Raw genomic sequence first — 21,989 nt, 5'->3', positions numbered from 1 at the left:
CCTATGTCCAATTTTAGAGTCTTAATTTATTATAATTAAACATTACCTTGATTTCACCATCTGAAATCACTGCCTGGGTTCCATTTTTCAAAGCCTCGATTGTCCTGTAATTTAGATAAAAATACATCTTATTAGCAAATGAAGAATACAAGCACATGTAAGGAGTTTTGTCTGTGTCACTTGAAGAAGTCCGATATTCATTTTAGATCTATTTTTAAGGCCTGTAACTCCTGAATGATTTGCAGCTACATGTGCTTAAATCCGGTAATATTAATATAAACCAAACCCGATCAAAGCAGTCAGTCGACAAAAATATCTATTTTTTATAAGGATAGGATTATTCTGAAACAGAATCAGATGGAGGGCGGCATTAATTAGAGAAGCGGCTACTATTTCAAAGTTATTGTACCTGTTGCAGGACACCTGATTTGTGCAACCACAGCTGAATGACCCAGCACACAACACACAATAACTGAAAAATATTTAGAGATATTGAAAGCTAAGCTTGTCCAGAAAATACATTTTATTTCTGGGTGCACAGGACCAGTTCCAGTGTGGGCCAGATGCTGAAAAATAAATTCATAAATCTGTCTTTTTGAAGTTTCACAAATCAGAGGAAGGTTTCACAAATCACAAACTATGTTTAATGCATTCCTACGAGCCCAGAATAATCTAAAACAGGTTTGAAGAGTGTATGTATTGTAGGTTTTGAGCTAGAGCAGAATAAAAATGGTCAGAGTAGAGAAAGATTGGGTGTATTAGACCTTTAGCCATTTCCTGAATCGGAAGCTAACTTTAGCCTCGTATGAAAACTAGTGATTGAAACCACTTACAAATCTCTGAAAATCTACGCTTTTTAATTAAAAAAGGGTATTAATAACGTTTCAGTCAAGTCAGTATTAGAAATCGTGGTCTTTATATCATATCTAAATTATATATAAAGTTAATATTATTACTTTAACTGTTTTAACAAACAGGGAGACCAGAAAAATCAAATAGCTAAGTTAAAGCTAAGCTACAATTGCTGATAGCTTTATTATGTAGCTTTTGTGTTAGCTAGCTTGTGATCTCCCTGCATTCGTTTTAAGACTGCGTGTTAATATTGATACGATTAGCTATGAAACACGGTGCCTTTGCAATAATTCTCTGGTAAAGCTTTAAACGCTACAGTGCCTACATTTAAGAACTAAGAACGGTTGCAACAATTAGTTAATTTCATCCTTATCCTTCTTTCTTTATCTATCATCCTTATCCTTACCTTTCCTCAATTGAAACCCGCCGAGTATGGTTGAAACAAAAACAACTAGCGGCCGCCAAAAAAAGACCAACTTCCTGCCGAGGTCTTTCGCTCGTCGATTTTCCGGTAAAAGTAATGACACGCCATCTTGCTCTCGACACACCAGCTGATGTCTGCAGCCAGGTCCTACTCGTTGTTTCTGGGTTGAATTAACGCGAATCTCTCACTCGTACAGTACCTGTTGTTAACACTTGTACGTTCCGTTTACGTTTGCGTGTACGTCAGCGTGATCACAGCAGACGTTCCAAACGCGTACCGCGTTCTACGTGTACCACGTGACCTATCAAAGGGTGGTTGTTCAGTGAATGTGACGTCACCTTTGTGACACAATCAGAACTCTCCACAGAGACAGGTCAGTACCCTCTTATCTCAGGAGTTGAATATTCTCAAGAATAACAAGAGGATTTGTTTTTACACTAAAGCTAGAAGGCGGCCAGCAAAGAGAAACAACTCAGTCAGCCTGACGGTTAAACTAATCAGCACACATATCTCAGGAGTGAAATATCTTCAAAAAACTAACTACACTACAGTTACTGGTTAAAGCAAGAAACAGACAACAGAATACACTATCAGAGCGCATAACTGTTGAAAAAAGCACTATACTTTTAGCTCAGCCTGAGATTTTTCTATTCTGAAATTCTCAGTATAGAATTTTTGAAAAACACCAAAGGATTTTTTATACTAAAGCTACTGACATTTTTGCAGTTGACAGACAGAAGAGAAAAGAGACTATCAGAGATTAACAGGGGAAAACCTCATCAGTTCGTTGATTTTTTTAGATGATCAGAATGACTAAAAACACAGTCACTTCCGTAAAACATACGTACATAAAGCTTTTGCTTAAACCTCACAAAAACAACTCTTCAGTTTTTGTTATGATGGTCGTATTCCGAACACTGAAAGAAATAGGCGCAATCAAAGACGTCAGTAAGCTGACTTCAGAAATGTCTGAATACATCAAGGGTCTCATCTTAGAAACACTGGCGCTACTGAATTTACTCAATGATTTCTATCCAAAATATGAAAAAATGGACTATATAATTAAATGGATGGTTGATGTCCTCAAGGAAAAATTCAATTTTTTAGAGCTGGAAAACTGTGTCAAAATTCAATGTAAAACGTTTGGTCAGAAAATGGTTGAGGACCTTTTTTACGCCCTAAGAGATACTCACCGTTCACGGTCTATGAAAATGAAGCACTTCCAAGCAAGTCTGATGACAGCTTTGAGAGCCTTTTTCTCGTACGTCAGTACTGCGATAATTTTATTGGGCGCATGGTTTGGATCACTTACTTTGGACCCCGATTGTTTAATATTTGGTCGAAAACTTGTGCATTCATATGTGTCCTGTGATTCATGTGATGCTGTCAAAAGCCCAAATAGACGAGAAACGATATTCTGGTGAAGAACCAATGTCAACCTTTTGGGAAAACAGCTAGAGAGACAGGATGTTGGAGTAAATATGCCAAACCCAACCCTAAATATAATGTAGGAAGTATAAACAGATGAACGGAGGGGCTGTAACGGTACGCTTAAATCGTATTCGGTTCAGTTCAGTGTTTTGAAGGGCTCGGTTCGATTAACTTTCGGTATATTAATATTATATTTATTTATTTCATCTAAGCGGCTCCTATAGTGAGCAGAACCAGGTGTCATCATGGTGTCTTTAATTATTTTACAGGTTATGTGCGCAGCTATGGGTGTCACGCTCATACACATTAGTGTTGTGTTTGACTGTTGATGCTCCGTGTTCTCGCCTTAAAAACTCACTCACACCGCCCAGAGTGTCTTCTTTGAAACTCGTATTAAATAACGAGCTTCCTCCAATCCGTGTTTTTTTGTTGCAGAATGAAAACTTTACATCAGGGGAAAAGTTCAGGAGATGCATTTGTAAACGTTCTTGCCGCTGCATGCCTGCAGTGTGAGACAAGGTAGGGAGGGAGGGAGGGACGGCGTGACACGACGCTCCGTTCAGCGTCTCTACAGGCTCCAGTAGCAGCAACAGCCAGCTGGTTGGATCAGCTCTGAAAGGCGTTGATCAGAATTTACAGATCACACTTTTAGACTGGGCGCGTGCAGCTGTCATGCTTCATTCAATACAGCATCCGTGTGGAAATTGAACTTTTATCTGCTGCACTTTAACCCTCTCAGGCCCAAAATAAGTTTTGATAAAAGGACGAACAACTAAGTCCTTCAGGGGTACTTCTGAGTTAAAAAAATGCTCATGAAATGCGTATGTGGAGTAACCAGGTAGGTAGGTTTTAACTGTTAAAAATCTGCAACGCCTGCCTCCAGAGGGTTAATCATGCAAATAAAAGTGTATTATTTAACAGAGAAAATGAACTGAAACGTTATGCAAGTGGACCAAACTGAACAGGCCGAGCCGAAACAGTTCAACACTCCCCCCCGAACCGTTACACCCCTAGAAATGACATTTTTGTACCTGAGTTAGCATTTTCTACTGTCTTGTAACAGCTGGCAGGCCTCTTTCACAGTTCTTTCAGGAATTTTTTTATAGTTAATATTCTTCAGTGTATGTGAAAGCAGCTCAAATGATAGCGTGCACCCCCACAAATTATACATCAAAAAGAGCGGCTTGGCCATGGGAGGTGTGCTTTTGCTTTTCTAAGCGTTTTGATATACCATGGCGACGTAATCATCAAAACACTTTGCAGAAATTCTTGTTTAACTAGTCTGCCACTTAATTGTTTATGACATAATCAAAGAGGGTGGAGCTAGGGGCACTTTTCTGCCTACTCCTTCCTATTATATATTTCTTTAGTTATTTATTTATTTTTAATAATGATCTTGAGGCGATCACTGCGACAAGACCCCATTAATGGTGCTTGTGTAAATAATATAGCTTTGTAGATTTCTTTATGTGACAGGGTGACGATCCTGTCACTGTATCCCGATTGATCAGGTGCCCTGGCTACTTGGCTGACTGGTTACCGCGCGTGACTCTTACCCGGAAGTCTGGGGATTGAATCCCGCCCGGGCCCTCGTTTCTCCACCGTCCCACATATATATTATATTATTATTATTATAAAGTGTTCCCACATAGAATCGCAATCGTTTCTAGGTAAATTGCTTTTATGTTCCATTTAACATTTAATTAAGATTCCCAGTGCTTTTTCTGTTCTGGTTCATTTTAGTTTATCGTAGTCCATTTAGTTTAGAGGTGTTACTTGTTAAATATTTGTATTTATTTAATATTTGCGTTTATAATTAGTGCTACAGGACCCGCAGATCGAAAGAAGACGGCAGAAGTGGATCAGTAATCTACGGCTTAAAACAGGAGCTGAAGCGGACAATGCTGGAGTTTACAGCGATCACTTTCTATCAGGTATACAGTGTTTTATTAAACAGTTGCTTAGAAACAGCCATAAAAAAAGACAAGTTAACAGTTTAAACCCGTTTTCACGGGTCCTTACTCCAAATAGCTTTCAGAGGGCACATATTTTTAGCAGTTAGCTTAGTGTTGTAACGTGGTGCTTATACCTTATTAAAAGCAAACAAACGTAGTAGAAATTTGGATTTAAAAGGCATAAAAAGTTAGTTATGCGTAGGTCCTAGCACATATCGCTCATTAGAGGCTTCATGGTGGCGCAGTGGCTAGCACTGTTGCCTCGCAGCACGAAGGTTGCAGGTTCGAAACTCAGCTCGACTGCGTGGAGTTGCGTGTTCTCCCCGTGCATGCGTGGGTTTCCTCCGGGTACTCCGGTTTCCCCCACAGATCACAATATGCCCTGTAGGTTATAAATTGCAAGTCGCTTTGGATAAAAAGCGTCTGCTAAATAAATAAACATGAACATAAACATTAGCATTAACTAGTGAGCTAATGAATAAAATAGCACAACTTGAGCAAAAACAAGACGATGGTCAATGAAAGCTTCTCCTGATCACTAAAAGGTGAACTAACCTGAAATAAAATGGTTGTAGGCTTTCTGGCTTGTAAAAGGCTTTCATTTGGTTTGCAGGTGTAATATAAGGAATGCAGCAAGTTTGTTTCACTGACCGCTTCAGCGCTGTCAGAGTACTAATGTTCTTAGCAGTTAGCTTAAAGGAGACATATCTTCCTTTTAAATTCTTCCGTTTTACATTTAAATTATTTAGTTGGGGTCTAAATACAGTGGAACTGCAGTTATTTGGTCGGATTTCCTTCCTTCCTTCGGGTACTTCTGAATTAAAAAATGCTCATGAAATACTGTACGTACGTGGAGTAACCAGGTAGGTAGGTTTTAACTGTTAAAAATCTGCAACGCCTGCCTCCAGAGGGTTAATCATGCAAATAAAAATGAACTGAAACATTATGCAAGTGGACCAAACCGAACAGGCCGAGCCGAAACAGTTCAACCCCCCCCCCCCCGAACCGTTACACCCCTAGAAATAACATTTTTGTACCTGAGTTAGCATTTTCTACTGTCTTGTAACAGCTGGCAGGCCTCTTTCACAGTTCCTTCAGGAATTTTTTTACAGTTAATATTCTTCACTGGATGTCAAAGCGGCTCAAGTGATAGCGTGCACCCCCACAAATTATCCATCAAAAAGAGCGGCTTGGCCGTGGGAGGTGTGCTTTTGCTTTTCTAAGCGTTTTGATATACCATGGCGACGTAATCAAAAAACTTTGCAGAAATTCTCATTTAACTAGTCTGCCACTTAACAACTGGACATTATGGTGGGGGACAAACAACAGAGGACAGCTGTTGTGGTTGCTGTGGCAATACCAAGTGATGCAACATCAAGAAAAAGGAACACAAGAAACTAAAGAAGTACCAGGGCCTCAAAGAAGAACTTTAGAAAGCCTGGAGAGTGAAGACATCGGTGATGCTCGTGGTCATCGAGGCAGTAACCCCCAAACTGGAGGAGTGGCTAAAGCAGATCCCAGGAAAAACAGACATCTCAGTCCAGAAAAGTCAAGTCAAGTCAACTTTATATAGCACTTTACAACAGCACAAAAGCTGAGCAAAGTGCTTAACATGCCAAAACGAACAGAAGTTTCCTATAACCAGTGTTGGGAGTAACGCGGTACAAAAGTAATTAATTACAGTAATGCATTGCTTTTTGCTGTAATGTGGTAATGTAAGGCATTACAGGGAAAGAAAATGGTAATATTTACTCGGTACAATTGTCAGTAACGCGGTAATTACAATGCATTTTTAAACCCAGAATCAAGATGTGGGTTTCCTAAAAATTCAAATTGCGGGAAGCCTGAAAAAAGATCCAGTATCCACATATATTACGTCGTTTATGGACTCAGTTTTCTATGTGCTCTTGGGGGCCTGCGTCTGGGGCAGAGGAGGAGACGCCGACGGGCTCTTCAGGGCCCGCGCCTGGCGAGGGCAGGACCGGCGGCGACCAGAGGCAGAGATGCCGGAGGAGACGTCCTTGACCTCTGGACTGGAGGGGACGTCGACCTCTGGACTGGAGGGGACGTCGACCTCAGGACGGGAAGGGGCGTCGACTTCAGGACGGGAAGGGGCGTCGACTTCAGGACTGGAAGGGGCGTCGACTTCAAGATTGGAAGGGGCGTCGACTTCAAGACTGGAAGGGGCGTCGACCACAGGACTGGAAGGGGCGTCGACCACAGGACTGGAAGGGGCATCGAACACAGGGCTGGAGGCGTCGACCACAGGGCTGGAGGCGTCGACCACAGGGCTGGAGGCGTCGACCTCCATCGACTTCTGGTCCGGAGGCGTCGACCACAGGGCTGGCGGCGTCGACCTCCGTCGACTTCTGGTCCAGAGGCGTCGACTTCTGGTCCGGAGGTGTCGACTTCTGGTCCAGAGGCGACGACTTCTGGTCCAGAGGCGTCGGCTTCTGGTCCGGAGGCGTCGGCTTCTGGACCGTCGGCTTCTGGACCGCCGACTTCTGGACCGCCGACTTCTGGACCGCCGACTTCTGGACCGCCGACTTCTGGAGTGGAGGAGGAGCTGCTGCAGACAGGACCGCTTCCTTGGCTGAAGCCGCCGGACTGGGCTCTGACACCTGGACAGGTCGGCCCGGGGGAAGAGCCTCTTGGCTCACCGCTGGGACTGGAGCTGACTGAACTGTTGGCACCGGTAACTGGGAGAGCAGGGAGGATAGATTGTCCAGCTGGAGCTCCTGGAGACTGAGGCTCTGATGGAGTTGGGTCAGCTCAGCTCGGAGACCGGCGAGCTCTGCTGAGTGGACTGCGGGCTCGATCCTTTGGTCTAGAGACGAGGGAGCTGCTGACTAGACCGAAACCTTCTCCTGGTGATTCGGGGAGGATAGGGTGTCCAGCTGGAACTCCTGGAGGCTGACAAGCTAATGGATCCGGCCAAGCTCCGCCTGGAGGCTGGTGAGCTCTGTCAGCTGGGCTGTAGGCGTGGTTCCTCCGCCTGCAGATGACGGAGGAGCTGATTGGACCGGAGATGGGACTACTGGTCTGACTGGGGGCGGGTCCAAGCAGGCGCGCCGAGCTGGGGTAGCGGCAAGCTCGCTGCTCCGTCCTGGGACAAGGGGTGACGGTGGAGCCCGGCATCCTTCCCAACGCCGTGGGCCAACTCCGGGGGAGCACACAGCCAGTCTAGTGCCCACACAGCAGGAGCGGTCCATCTGCGCCTCCCCGTCCAACTCTCCATCCGGCTCCGGGAGGGTGGAGAGGATCGCCGAGGCCCGGGCTCGGCGGCGGCGTCCACGAGGAGGCGATGCCGGAGGAAGAGGAGCCGGCTGGTGGTTCGCTGCGAGAAACTGAAGCAGGTACTCCCAAGGGATAACCTTCCCGCAGGATCCTTCTGTGGGTTGGTTCATTCTGTCACAGGCGTGCTGGTGAGTGAATGCAGAGGTGAGGATCCATATGCGGGTGCAAAGGCAGGCAGGCAGGAAGGGTTTACAAAAGGTTTTAATAATAACAACACGCTGGACTACTGAAACAATGAACCAACAAGAGACACAGAACTGAAGGCGTTTAAATACATGAGGGCTGGGAGCTTGGGTGATTGGACAACGAGAGGCAGGTGGGAGCAATTAACAAAGACACATGACAGAACAGAATGGGGAGACAAGACAGGGTGTGAGACACTGGCTGTGGTATATCAGGCATATCAGGCTCATCTTCCACCTTATCTCCAAAGAATGTTTGAACAAAGGGAAGGAGGATATAATCTAAGGCCTAGTCCACACGTAGCCGTTTTTTCTTTTAAATGAATATCCGCCCCTCCAAAAACTTTCATCCACACCACCTCATTTAAAAAACAAACTCTGTCCACACGTACCCGGATAAATACGTTGTTAAGGACATGCCAGACCTGTAGGCGGCAGTATTTCCCCCAAATTGTATTCAGTCAGCGTAACTTTTCTTCTTCCTGTGGTCTTCCGCAAGGAGCAGTAATTTTGCTTGCAAAAACAAACAAGCAAAGAGTGCTTGGACATTTGATAAATTGAGGGCATCCAAGCTGTCGGCTAGTGTAAACACAGGTCGCACACGTGATGTTAGCATTTTTTGTCGCGGAAAGTGACGTTGCGGACCTTAAAACTCCGGTTTTGTCTGTCCACACGCAGACACCCAAAACGGAGAAAACACAGATTTTCACTTTGGCCGGAGTTTTTAAAAAGATCCATTTTCGTGTGAAAAAACTCCGTTTTCGTGTGGATGACAGGCCAAAACGTAGAAAAATATCTACGTTTTGGCAGATCCCTGTCTACGTGTGGACAGGGCCTAAGAGGAACTGGGATTGTCAAAACAAAGAATATTAGAATCAATAAAAAAAAAAAAAAGATGTATCTCAGTAAGAGGAATGAGTTTATGGAAAAGCCTCGAGGATAGATTAAAAAATTCATGCTCGTTAAAAATATTCAAAAAGAGCTTTAAAAATAATGCTGTACGTAATTACCAAGTACACCAAAATTAGTTTTGTCACACGTTTATACCTCTTGATTGATTTTGTTGAAATTAGGATGATGCATGTAATAACTGTATTGTTTACATGTTTATTTACTTTTGATATTTATGACACTGTTGATTTTTGTATTGAATTAATGGATTTTGTAGTGAATTAATGGGTAGGCTTAAATAAGTTTAACTTCAGCCTGTACCTTTTCGTTCATGAATTATATCCAAAGAAACTGTTTAATTTACAAGAGGAATTTGTACTTGGGATAATTATTATTATGATCTTTATTAGATAATTATTTTCCTTTTTATGTGTTTTATATGTATTGTTATGATGGAAAAATAAATACAAATATAAATACAAATTCTGAGTTGTGGCATTTTGCACTTTTTTCTAATTACTTGCACAAATTATGCGAATCACAACATCAGAATCTCTGTAGGTTTTTCAAATGTTTGTCTTAACTTTTTCTTCAGAATGGGGACGTTTTGTAGTTTCACATGGACAGTGAGTGAAGCAATTAGTAATTAAGTCACCTATATTTAATAATAATAATAAAACAAAATAAACCACAAGAGCAATTAAGAGTTAATTTTTTTTCATGAAATCAGAAATGCTTCTCATGTACATGAAAAGAGAAGTCACTCACATGATTAAAAGTCAGTGCATGCATTTTAAATTTTTATTATTTTCACTGAAGAAACAAGTGAAACTAGAAAAATAATCAAAATCTACTGGACAGAAAAGGATATTTACTCTCAGCTATTACGGTTATAAGCGGACTGTCCCAGAACTATTTGCTTGCTACAATAACCACTGTTGGACCTGAACCTGCATCTGGAACATCTGTAGATGTGAACTAGATCCACTTCAGTGGTTTAATAATTAATGTCTGATTATGAAAATATAAAGTTTAATTGAACAAATGCAAAAATCCAAACAGGGCGGGCAAATCTGAAGTTGAGTTTAATCTCAGTCAAAGAGCTAAAAAAACAGAACTAATTATTTAAATAACTGACTGAGTTTATTACAAATGGGTTTAAATACAATAAACTGGCTGATGTATACATATATCTATCTTGTTCTGGTTTTATGTCCTTAAAAGAAAACATGAGAAACTAGGTCCAAACATATTTTGTTTTTTGTGACTTCAAATGGGGTTTTCCTTTTTGGGACTCATGCAGTTTGTTGTAAAGTTGAAGTGGTAGCAGACGACTGTTTCTCCTTCTCTGATATTATAGAGACACAAACCTCTCACACCAGTAGTGTTCTGCTGTTAAATACGTGAGTCTGTAATAAATGGAGAACTCATGGAAGTGAGGAGGTTTGGCGAGAGACCAACAACCGGATTGCTTACAGCCCAAAACGTGTTATTGGCATAGATTAGAAAAATGCAATAGAGCCACTTTATTTTTTTACTCCACAATATATTTGTAGCTATATTATTTAAAAGAGGCAAATAAAAATAAACAAATTTATTTTTTATTTTTTCAAATTTGCCGTTGCAGCTTTAAATTAGATGTAGAATCAGATTATATGTTAAAATGTATAGCAGTATGTCTTAATAGCATATAAGGTAAGCATATTATTATTTACCAGTTGATAATGATCGAATTTAGATAATAGTTTTATTTTGTCATTAAATAAAGTTAAATAAAAACGCTTTACGTTCATTATTGAGTATTCTGTCCCTTTGCCTTTTCCGTAGCTTCCTTCTCCTTTCCAACATGGCTGCCATCGGGAGAGGGGTGACACCAAGCTGTTTAGCAAGATGTTTTCTGAGACAGACTGGGAAAGTGAGCCGGGGCAGCTTTCCAATTTCCAACATTCGGAACCAGGTGTGCTAGGTGTACCGGTACACTCGTGTTACTTTGTTTCTGTATCTAAAACTCAGACGTAAACACCGGCTTTCGGCAGCTAGCGTGCTAGCCGGTTAGTATCCTCGCTGTCTAACGAGACTGACTTTGACATTCACTTTGAGGAAAAATAAGACTTCAGGTTCCTGAATAAAACTAACAAATAAGCAGGAAATCAGCTAAATATTTTAGGGAATATTTTGTGAAAGTTTTTAAGTAATTTTCTTGGGTTAATTTTAGTTTTGAGGGGTATTTTATAATAGTGTGGTTCTTGGGTTAGGTAATATTTGTCCTAAAACGATATTGGCCTTCGAGGGTCTCCATCCTGCCTATTTTAGAGAGTTCTCAGGTTCTACACACGGTTAGGTTAACAGGCTTCTGTGTAAGCTAATGACGTGCTGAATAAGTGATTTTAATCAATGAATTAGGTGTGTTGGAAGAGGAAACAGTACGGTAGCCTACGAAGACCAGGCTGGACTATTCTGTTCTAAAAGCGCAAACACACAGATTTTTTTTCTATTTGTGAAATTAACATTTAGTTGTTTCTGATCTGGACTAATGTAGTAGCACATGGTTTAAATAAACCAGCTAACATGTAGGAAAGATGAATCAAACATTAACATTTATGTTAAAACAAAATGTCAGTCATTACATCCTTCTCCTGCATTGGTGCATAAGGTGTTTTGCTTTGATTGTCATTTTAAGACAGAAACGGAACTAATTGTGACTTTATAAGGGGACAGGGAATTGTTTCAGGATATATTTTTATTGAATTGGTTGATTCTGTCAGTACCTTGATAAAATATAAATTTAAGGGCAAATTTAATATAATCATTATGCAGCTACCGCATGGATTAGTGCAATGGAGCCACTGTCTTTGTAATGCAGCTTATCACAATAGCTAAAATTTATATGTTTGTAATTTTTTTATCGATTAGGTGGAACAAAAGTGGAAACAGTTCTGGTGATCGTTTGGCCTAACCTGCAAAATTTAAAAGTTATGGCTAACTGTCGGTTGTCATTTAATTAATTAATTTTTTTTTCCACTTCATGGTCTCATGCAAACATTTGTTTATTTTTCATATTATTGGAGAAAATATGCTGATTATTAACTGTTTTTGCATGTATGCAGGTGCTGCTGCTGCAGAGGTCTCATCTTCACACGCTGTTTGGGTCCAGCAGGACCCAGCTGAGCCGCAGACACCACGGGAAGATCGTGTGGATGAACGCTGCAGCCGTCAGACACAGCAGCTTGCAGGTGGGTCGTGAGGTTTCAGGAATTACAAAAGTTTTAGTTTTCTTCGTTTAAATTTTAAAATAATGTGAAAATTTGCAACTACAAATCTAATTTAAGCTGCTTTTAGTTTTTTACACAAAATAATCTTTAAAGTTTACAATTTATCTTGAGAATTTTTTTGATTCTCATCTAATAGCTCATATCTTTTACTCTGCTCTCCTCCATAAGCTCAATAATAACTAATCACTGACTTCTGAGGGGCAATGGCGGTGATTCAGAAAAATCAACCAGGTTTTCACTTTTTACTTAAGAAGTTTCTTCTTAAATTAGATTTCCTAGCTTTAGTGGTTCTGTTTCAAACCAGTAAACAAGTCACTGATGAGCTGAATCAGTCCTGTTAATTCCAGATCCCTCCAGATGAAGCATCAATAGCAGCTCCTGCAGCAGAAGCCCCCAGCAGCCCTCCTGTCCTCGAGTCGTCCTCCGTGTCCCCCCCTGTTGACCCGAGTCCCGTCATCACACAGTCTGTCTCTGAACCGGTAACCGAGACGACATATTTAAAAGAAGATCCCCTTCGGCCTTCATGAACTCAGCTTTTATCATTAATGTTTCTAGACGCCCCCTGAAGCAGTTTCCATGGTGACGTCATCGCCAGACCTCTCGTCTCCTCTGACTCAGCCGCTCGTAGAGCAGGCAGCTGAAGCTGCTCCGGCTGCAGCTGATATCCTGCAGAGCGTGGCTGCAGACGCCAGACTGGTGGACCTGGGACTGGGCGCCCACACACCAGTGGGTCTGGTCCAGAACCTGCTAGACTTCTTCCACCTGGATCTGGGTCTGCCCTGGTGGGGGGCTATTGTAGCAGGTCAACACAAGTACAGATGTAATTTTGCGTTGCAGCTCATTTTTCATCTCAGACATTTGAATCTGCGTCTCCTGCCGGTACAGGGACGATTCTGGCCCGTTTGGCCGTGTTTCCCGTCATGGTGAAGGGTCAGAGAGAGGCAGCCAAACTCAACAACGTCATGCCGGAGATCACGAAGCTCACCACCAAGATGAACGAGGCCAAACTGAGTGGGAACAAATATGAATGTGAGTTTAAACTCGTCTGTGTGTCACGTTCTCCTTTTTGCTGCTCCGCTCATCCTGAGCTTTCTCCTGTAGTTGCTAAAGCGTACTCTGATCTGAACCTGTTCCAGAAGAAGCACGACGTCAATCCTATCCGGGGCTTCCTGGTCCCTATGGTGCAGGTCCGTCTACAAGTTCATACTCTACAAAATATTCTTAAAAACCAGCAGGATTTTTATTTAAACCTCAGTCATTTTCCTAAATACCTTCACTAGAGGCTTAGATGGTCATCTGCTGGTGCTTTTTATCCTTCTGTTCTGCTCATCACATGTAATTTTGCTCCTCAGACACCAGTCTTCCTCTCCTTCTTCGTGGCTCTGAGAAAGATGGCGTACCTGCCGGTTCCCAGCCTGCAGACTGGAGGAGCTCTGTGGTTTATGGACCTAACAGCTGCAGATCCATTCTACATCCTTCCTCTGGCTACCACGGGAACCATGTTCTTCATTCTGGAGGTGACGCGGCGCCTCTTCACTCAGCAGATTTAGTTTAGTAGTTTAATTAGCTGATTTAATCAACGTTTCTTTCATCCAGAAAACTTGTAGCTGCATGGTACTCCATATTTGTTCTGATAAAAGCACAAGCTCTAATCGACTCTATATAGCTCAAGTCTGCCACCTGCTGACATAAATCTGTGCTGCAGGCTCCTTAACATGTAAACTAAGCTTCTGCTGGTAAACTTTGTGCTTTAAAGATCAGGTTTATTAGTGATTTAAGTATTTGTATTATCAGTTATTCAATTATTTAAAAAAAATGTATTCCCCCCCCAGCTCGGTGCAGAGTCTGGCGTTGATAACCCAAACCTGCGAACCATGAAGACCGTGTTCAGGATCATGCCTTTTGTCATCTTCCCTCTAACCGTCAACTTCCCCACGGTCGGTGTCTCCAGCTGCCTCCGCCCCGGGTCCAGCTCGTACACCTCTGATTCTCATGGGTTCTGTTAATATCTTTCTTTTCTCAGGCAGTTTTTACCTACTGGTTAACCTCCAACTGCTTCTCTCTGTGCCAAGTGGCTCTGCTCAGACATCCTGCTGTCAGACAGAAGCTGAAGATCCCAGAGAGGATCAAACACCCGGAGTCGGCAATGCCAAAGACTGACGGAGTGATCGAAAGCATGAGGAAAGGTGTGCAGAGCAGAAGTGGAATGGTTTATTCGCTGGAAAACCTCTGAAAATGTCGAACCTCATTTGTGTTGTAACTGGTTTTAAGGGTGGAAGAACGCCCAGCTGGCTCAACAGCTGCAAGAGAGAGAGAAGAGAATAAAGAACCACCTGGACCTCGCTGCTAAAGGTCAGTCAGGTCAATGTTTGTGTTTTAATCATCGACATATATGTACAATTTTAACTACGCTTTTTCTGACCGGTACTGAGAAAATAGTTTTAAATGAGACTGAAACAGGACAGTAGAGCAGTGGTTCCCAAACTTATTTAGCCGCGCACCCCCTTCTATGTCCCGATCACGTTGACGCACCCCCCAGCCCCACATCAGGGCATGGCTATGTGTATATATATATATATATATATATATATATATATATATATATATATATATATATATATATATATATATATATATATATATATATATATATATATATATATATATGTATATATATATATATATATGTATATATATATATATATATATATATATATATATATATATATTATATGAGACTGAAACAGGACAGTAGACCAGTGGTTATATATATATATATATACATATATATATATATATATATATATACATATATATATACATACATCACGCTAAACCAGGAGTCAACAACCTGTTCCCATCAAAGAGCCATTATTACCCGTTTCCCACAGTAAAGAAAACACTGGGAGCCACAGCAGCCGCGGCGTTGTGGGCGGGGCCTACCCTCAGACAGCAGAGCGCTGCTCACATCAGGTGACAGCAGCCGGTACCGGTCGCTCGTGTACGTCAAAGCTATCTTTCATAAAAAGATAATCAATAAAACGATTTATATAAAATGGATCCAGAAGTTGTAGCCCGTCTCTGCCTACAATATTTTGATATTTTTCACCCTGCTGGTTGTTTTACTGAGCAGGTGCCACTTTTGTCATACGTTTCTTTTTAAAACATGTTTAGACTGTTCAGAATACATAATCCAGGCTCTGTCACGTTTGATTGTTGTAATTATACTTTGTAGGTGGGGAAGGTCAGAAAAGGATCCGATCATTTTGTTTTCCCTCATTTACAGTGCGCCTGGCTCTGGTGGTAATCAAGTTAAATTTGCAACAATGTTCACAAGAAAACAGAACAGTTAAAAGCAGGGCTTGTGCTGACCGGATAGTTCCCGTATTTGGCCGTTTATTTTGACGGAGAAAGAATAGAAAGAATTACCCCGACTCATGCAGACGAACTGACACTTTATTCGTTTCGCAAATCTTCTTCATCTTCGTCTTCGTCTTCCTCCGCTTATCCGGGTCCGGGTCGCGGGGGCAGCATACCAATTAGGGAGCTCCAGGCCGTCCTCTCCCCGGCCTTGTCCACCAGCTCCTCCGGCAGGACCCCAAGGCGTTCCCGGACCAGATTGGAGATGTAACCTCTCCAACGTGTCCTGGGTCGACCCGGGGGCCTTCTGCCGGCAGGACATGCCCGAAACACCTCCCCGGGGAGGCGTCCAGGAGGCATCCTGACCAGATGCCCAAACCACCTCAACTGGCTCCTTTCGATCCGGAGGAGCAGCGGTTCTACTCCGAGTCCCTCCCGAATGTCCGAGCTCCTCACCCTATCTCTAAGGCTGAGCCCGGCCACCCTACGGAGGAAACTCATTTCGGCCGCTTGTGTCCGCGATCTCGTTCTTTCGGTCATTACCCAAAGCTCATGACCATAGGTGAGGATTGGGACGTAGATCGACCGGTAAATCGAGAGCCTGGCTTTCTGGCTCAGCTCCCTCTTCCCCACGACAGATCGGCTCAGTGTCCGCATCACTGCAGACGCCGAACCAATCCGCCTGTCGATCTCCTGATCCCTCCTACCCTCACTCGTGAACAAGACCCCGAGATACTTAAACTCCTTCACTTGAGGTAGGACCTCTCCCCCGACCCGGAGGTGGCAAGCCACCCTTTTCCGGTCGAGAACCATGGTCTCAGATTTGGAGGTGCTGATCCTCATCCCAGCCGCTTCACATTCGGCCGCGAACCTACCCAGCAAGAGCTGAAGGTCAGAGCTGGATGAAGCTAGGAGGACCACATCATCCGCAAAAAGCAGAGACGAGATTCTCCTGCTACCAAACTCGACACACTCCACACCACGGCTGCGTCTAGAAATTCTGTCCATAAAAGTGATGAACAGAACCGGTGACAAAGGGCAGCCCTGGCGGAGTCCAACCCTCACTGGGAACAGGTCCGACTTACTACCGGCTATGCGGACCAAACTCACGCTCTTCTGGTAAAGGGACTGAATGGCCCTTAACAGAAAGCCACCCACCCCATAATCCTGGAGCGTCCCCCACAGGGTGCCCCTGGGGACACGGTCATAAGCCTTCTCCAAATCCACAAAGCACATGTGGATTGGTTGGGCAAACTCCCATGCCCCCTCCATCACCCTTGCAAGGGTATAGAGCTGGTCCACGCAAATCACAGATGTAATTCAATCACCCAAGAAAAGATTTCCTTCTGAACATCTGAGCTGGACACTGCTCAGCGCAGCTCACTGTCAGCGCGTACATAAGGTACACAGCGAGCTGAAGATGTGGAGAGGGGCTTGGAGCGCGTTGCAGAACCAGAGCGCATGCGGGAAGATTCCTTCCACTGAAGCGAGAGTTTTCCAAACCCGGTCTCTCAGAGAGAATTGTCACTTAGAAAATGTTCCCTGATGATGAAACTTTGGCTGAATTGTGCTTGTTCCTGTCTCCAATGTGGCGTCTGAGGAGAGTCCCAGAATCTCACATCGTCTTCAGCTCAGAAAGCGCCTATATGATTACGCACAAGCGTGACGCGTCAACCCGGTCACACAGTAGACCGGGTTGGACCTGTTCAGGTTTACGCAGACAATCTTTACATTTAGAATTAGCTTACAGATGTAAAATTAATGCAGTAAAATATAAAGCATTTTATTTAAATATCCATTCATTATTTTACAAGCACAGAGAGCCGCATCAGATGGATGGAAGAGCCGCATGCGGCTCCAGAGCCGCGGATTGCCGACCCCTGAGCTAGGGCATGTGCGGAGGACACACACACACAAGCAAAATATACTTGTTTTCAATTACGTTTATTGGGCCCACTTACATTTTCTTAGGCCCAGCCACAAATGAGTTTCTGGCTACGCTAATGGTGACTTTTGACAGACTTCTCTGAGCTCCGCAGCCATTTCACTTTTCACCTCGAGCACCCCCTAGCGGCAGCTCGCGCACCACACCTCCAGGGGTGCGCGCACCACACTTTGGGAATCCCTGCAGTAGATGGGTTTTGAGCCAGAAAAATGTAGCTGAAAATTATTCTCAGAAGTTTAACAACTTGAAAAGAGGAGAGATGATTACAGTTTTAACAAAAACTCTTATTTAGGAGGGAGTTTAAACATTTTAGAACATAATTAATAATTGAGAACACTATTTCACACAATCAGTAGGTTTTAGTTCATTGACTTAAAGAAAAGTAAGAAAAACTACAAAAATGGTGAGAAGTTGCGTGGTGAGGTGCTCCCTCTTGTGGCCATTTTGCCACATTGCATCTGAACTGGGAGTTTAAGCTGTTAATTTGACCAGTTGTAAAAATTCATTAGCAATAGTAAACAGAAGTAAAAACTTGATTATTATGCTTAAAATTAGTCTTAGTTTGCTTTTTTTATTGCGGCTTTTTGGACCTAACTGCCATCTGTATGTACACTTAACTGGATTCTGTTAATTCAAAAAGGTATTAAAAAAGTTGCTCAAAGTCTAATTTTGAAAGCATCTCTTTCTATTTACGGTCCTGTCTATCATCGTGTGATGATCGTAGGTTGTGAGTCGTGATGGATGGCTGCATATACTGAGCCAGGGTCCTCTGGAGGTTTCTTCCTGTTAAAAGGGAGTTTTCCTCTCCACTGTCGCTATATGCTTGCTTAGTATGAGAATTGCTGTGGCTCTGACACTAGTCAGTGACTCGAGTGCCTTATGTAGGAAACATTTTACTGATAGGCTTAATGACCAGGGGTCTCATTTATCAAACATTGCGTAGAATCCTTATTAAAACCATACTTAAGCAAAGCATAAAAAATTACTTACGCCAAGCAGGTTTGTGATCTATCAAACATGGAGTACGCACAGATGCACGCAGTCTCCGCTTCATAAATCAGAGACTATCTAGAAAGTTTCTCAACTGCATTTTAGTCACATCCTGCCCTCACCACGCCCACTTACTGCCATAAATAGTCAGTGTAAAGTGCCTTGTGGATCTCATGCATATACATGAGCGGCTGTGGCAGCGCTCCGCCAATGACATGGCGACCGTAGATCAAGGCAGATCAAGGAAGCGCAATTTCACAGAAGCAGAAATTCAGGTACCTGTGGGTGAGGTGGAGAAATGAAAGGAAGTACTTTTGCAAAACAAATAAGAGAAAATCCACGGAGTGGCACAGCGTTGCTGAAGCCGTCAATGTTGTGAATTCTTCAGAGAGATCTGTGGCGGATGTAAAAAAATGATCCAAACAGGAATCGATCCCCAGACTCCCGGGTGAAAGTCACGTGCACTAAACAGTCACCCAAACGGAGATCTCCCTTGTCCAAGTAGCCAGGGCGCATAATCAATCAGGTCACAGTGACGGGACACACACACACACTGTCAGAGATGCATGACATTCTGTCTCAATCTGTCTCCCAGCTGATATTCTGCATTCCGTATTCTGCGCTTCAGGCTGTGTGTGTGTGCGCGCACACGTGTGTGTGTACGCGCGCATGTGGGAGGTCTTGTTCTGTGTGAAAACGAAGCAGTACAAGTGATAAAGCTGCAGGATTTCATAATTGTATCTTCTCAGCAGCAGTACTGCGGGTGCTCTCCATGTCCAATATGTGTGTAAGCCAGGTCCTTAGTCAACTTAAAGTTGCACACATTTTTCTGCTAAGTTTTCTTTCATAAATCCCGAAGTTTGCGTGGAAAGTTGCTTACGCAGTTTTCCGACCCCGTTTTGTGCGTAAGCAAGCCTGATAAATGAGGCCCCTGAACCTGTATTGGAACGTTTACCATGTGAAGTGCCTTGAGACAACTCTTGTCGTGATTTGGCGCTTTATAAATAAACTGAATTGAATCATATTTTTCTAGATGTATCTGCTTCAAGTTCAGTTAAGAAAGCCTAATGGGTCATAATTAGTTCTCCTCTAATGACTAAAAAACCAGGTGGTTTATCAACTCCACCAGTGTGAGTTTTTTTAAAGTTTATGTGTTTTATTTTTAAATTTTACTTTATTTTGTCTTATTTGATCAGAGGAACAAACCCAACCATTACTTCATCACACGTCTAGTGACCTGAATAAACTCTGAACACCTCGTCATGAGTCAAAGCTGGAGTCACTTTGATCAGCTGGTGTTGTGTTTATGGTCTGAGAGGAAGTGAATCCATCACATGTTGTTTAATTAATAAAAAGCCATGAATTTAAATGACAGGGTATAGATAATGGACGGAAAAGAGTTATTGTTTTAAAACCTCTTTAGTGTTTAGGAGACTTTTTAGAGATGACGTTGGTGTGGATTTCATTGTTCTATTGCAATAGAATCAGGATTATTTAGGTATTTTTCATTCATTTGCATAATTAATTCTCAGATTTGGGGTCAGAACGAGTTCTACATGGTCTAAATAACCTTTTAACAAGATCGCCGATGGAAAATCTGCCCATAATTATTACAAATAGGTCAGAGCTGCACTTAAAAAGGACAAAATAATATAACAAAACTCACTCATAATTCAGTTTCAAGTCTAAAAACAATTTCTTTGCTTATTTAGGGTGTCTGCGGGTCCTTAAAAAGTCTTAAAAAGTCTTAAATTAGCTTTTCCAAATTTAAGGCCTTAAAAATTACAAATAATCCTTAAATACAGTTCCCAGAGGTCTTAAATTATCAAAGACCCAATAAACAAGATTCTTTTATTTCTATAAAATTTTCGTGAGTTTCTAGTTAGTGTTCCGCATTTTTTGTGTACGATGTTGGCGTAAGCGGAACCGTACACATCCAGTTGGTTGTGAAAGGGGCTATTTGGTTAAGCTAGTGGGAGCTTGCGCCATGGGGAAGTGCAAGTTTAATGAAAAGAAGTCTGAGTTTACTGTTCTTGACCCCCGCAACCACCGTGGCTCTCACCCTGTTTGTGACCTTTTAACCCTCGACCCCAAACAGTGTGTGTCAAGTCTCGGGGTCAAGCTGGATGCTGGACTCACAATGGCCCCACAGATAAACTCCGTAGTGAGGTCCGGCTTTTATCAGCTTCGCCGCCTGACTCGCCTCAGACGAATCCTGAAACGGAGGTATTTGGAGTCCGTCATCCATGCCTTCATTACCTCTCGCCTGGACTACGCATACACCCTACTCGTTTGTGTTCCGGTCGCTGCCCTGAATCGGCTGCAGGTCGTCCAGGACGCTGCTGCCAGGTTCTTGACGAGTACACACCAACGTAGCCATATTACCCCCGTCCTGGAACATCTTCACTGGCTCCCTGTCATTTTCAGAGTGCAGTTTGTTATTGACTTTTGTATTTAAAGCGCTCAACGACCTGGCACCTCCCTATCTCTCTGACCTGCTCACTCCATGTGTACCCACGCGCACGTTGAGGTCGGCTGACCTTTTGCTGCTGTGTACGCCGCGGACACGATACAAATCGCGGGGTGAACGAGCATTTGTGCATGCTGCCCCAAAGCTGTGGAACTCGTTGCCCGTTGGAGTTCGGCAGGCTCCATCACTGGCGGTTTTTAAATCTCGTTTAAAGACCCACTTTTACGATGTGGCTTTTAGACAGTGACTCGTTTTAGTGTTTTAATGTGTTCTTAGTATTTATCTGCTTTGACTGGTATTTTTATCCTGTTTTAGTTCCTTAGAATGGTCGTGTTTTGTTTTAGCCTGTGCAGCACTTTGGGCAGCTCCCACGCTGCGTTTTAAACGTGCTATGTAAATAAACTGTGGTATGGTATGATAACTGGATGGCTAATCCCACGTTTGCGACGTGGTTAGCACCGGTTCCAGGCAATAGCTGGAAGTTATAGCTTAAATTTCATTTTTAAAATAACTTAAAGTCAAAGTGGCCTTAAAAAAGGACTTAAAAAGTCTTCAATTTGGCTCCCTTAAACCTACAAATACCGTTATTACTAACGTTTTTATTTTTCAAGTGCCAGACTATTAATGCCTGGTTTCTATCAAGCGATTTACTTTTATTGTCTTATTTTTTTCTCTTTCGTCTAATAGGTCCACTCAGGCAGACATTTACCCACAATCCATTGCAGCAGTCGCCCCAGATGTCCACAGCGTCGGCTAAACAGAAGGAAGCCGAGGTGAAGGTGAAGCCGTGGAAGGAAACGATTGGCTGAGTCCTCGCAGCTTTTAGCTCCACAGTCACAGTCGTGTACATATTTACGGGTGAAGCAAAGCTGTGATTGTGTTGTTCTAATTCTAACATAAACTCTGCCCTACGAGCTTTG

The 21,989-nt window shown here is 42.9% G+C and overlaps 2 protein-coding genes across 3 annotated transcripts in view; one reads left to right on the top strand and one right to left on the bottom strand.

Moving 5' to 3' along the window:
- The window catches only part of LOC129165189 (putative uncharacterized transposon-derived protein F52C9.6), a 3,088-nt gene extending 1,495 nt beyond the window's left edge, over positions 1 to 1,593 (bottom strand). The window contains exons 1-2 of the mRNA XM_054747739.2: positions 1,259 to 1,593; positions 47 to 104 (exon numbers count right to left, since the gene is read on the bottom strand). The gene's annotated coding sequence lies outside the window, so the exon portion shown is untranslated. The remainder of the gene's footprint in view (positions 1 to 46; positions 105 to 1,258) is intronic.
- Positions 1,594 to 4,527: 2,934 nt separating this feature from the next.
- Positions 4,528 to 21,983, top strand: oxa1l (OXA1L mitochondrial inner membrane protein). Of its 2 annotated transcripts, XM_015946824.3 has the most exons (12): positions 4,528 to 4,641; positions 10,860 to 10,989; positions 12,140 to 12,265; positions 12,652 to 12,783; positions 12,860 to 13,106; positions 13,190 to 13,333; positions 13,406 to 13,491; positions 13,657 to 13,821; positions 14,137 to 14,241; positions 14,328 to 14,490; positions 14,576 to 14,656; positions 21,757 to 21,983. In XM_015946824.3, the coding sequence occupies exons 2-12, from the start codon at positions 10,879 to 10,881 to the stop codon at positions 21,876 to 21,878; spliced, it is 1,482 nt and encodes a 493-aa protein (XP_015802310.3). In that variant the 5' UTR covers positions 4,528 to 4,641; positions 10,860 to 10,878; the 3' UTR covers positions 21,879 to 21,983. The 2 variants fall into 2 exon arrangements, with proteins under 2 accessions (XP_015802310.3, XP_054603709.1); XM_054747734.2 differs by lacking the exon at positions 4,528 to 4,641 and having other exon boundaries at positions 10,940 to 11,083.
- Positions 21,984 to 21,989: the final 6 nt, after the last annotated feature.

Source organism: Nothobranchius furzeri, chromosome 2 (genome assembly GCF_043380555.1).
Source record: "Nothobranchius furzeri strain GRZ-AD chromosome 2, NfurGRZ-RIMD1, whole genome shotgun sequence".
NCBI lineage: Eukaryota > Metazoa > Chordata > Actinopteri > Cyprinodontiformes > Nothobranchiidae > Nothobranchius > Nothobranchius furzeri.
The sequence above is the reverse complement of the archived record's forward strand: the minus strand, read 5'-3'. Positions and strand labels throughout refer to the sequence as shown.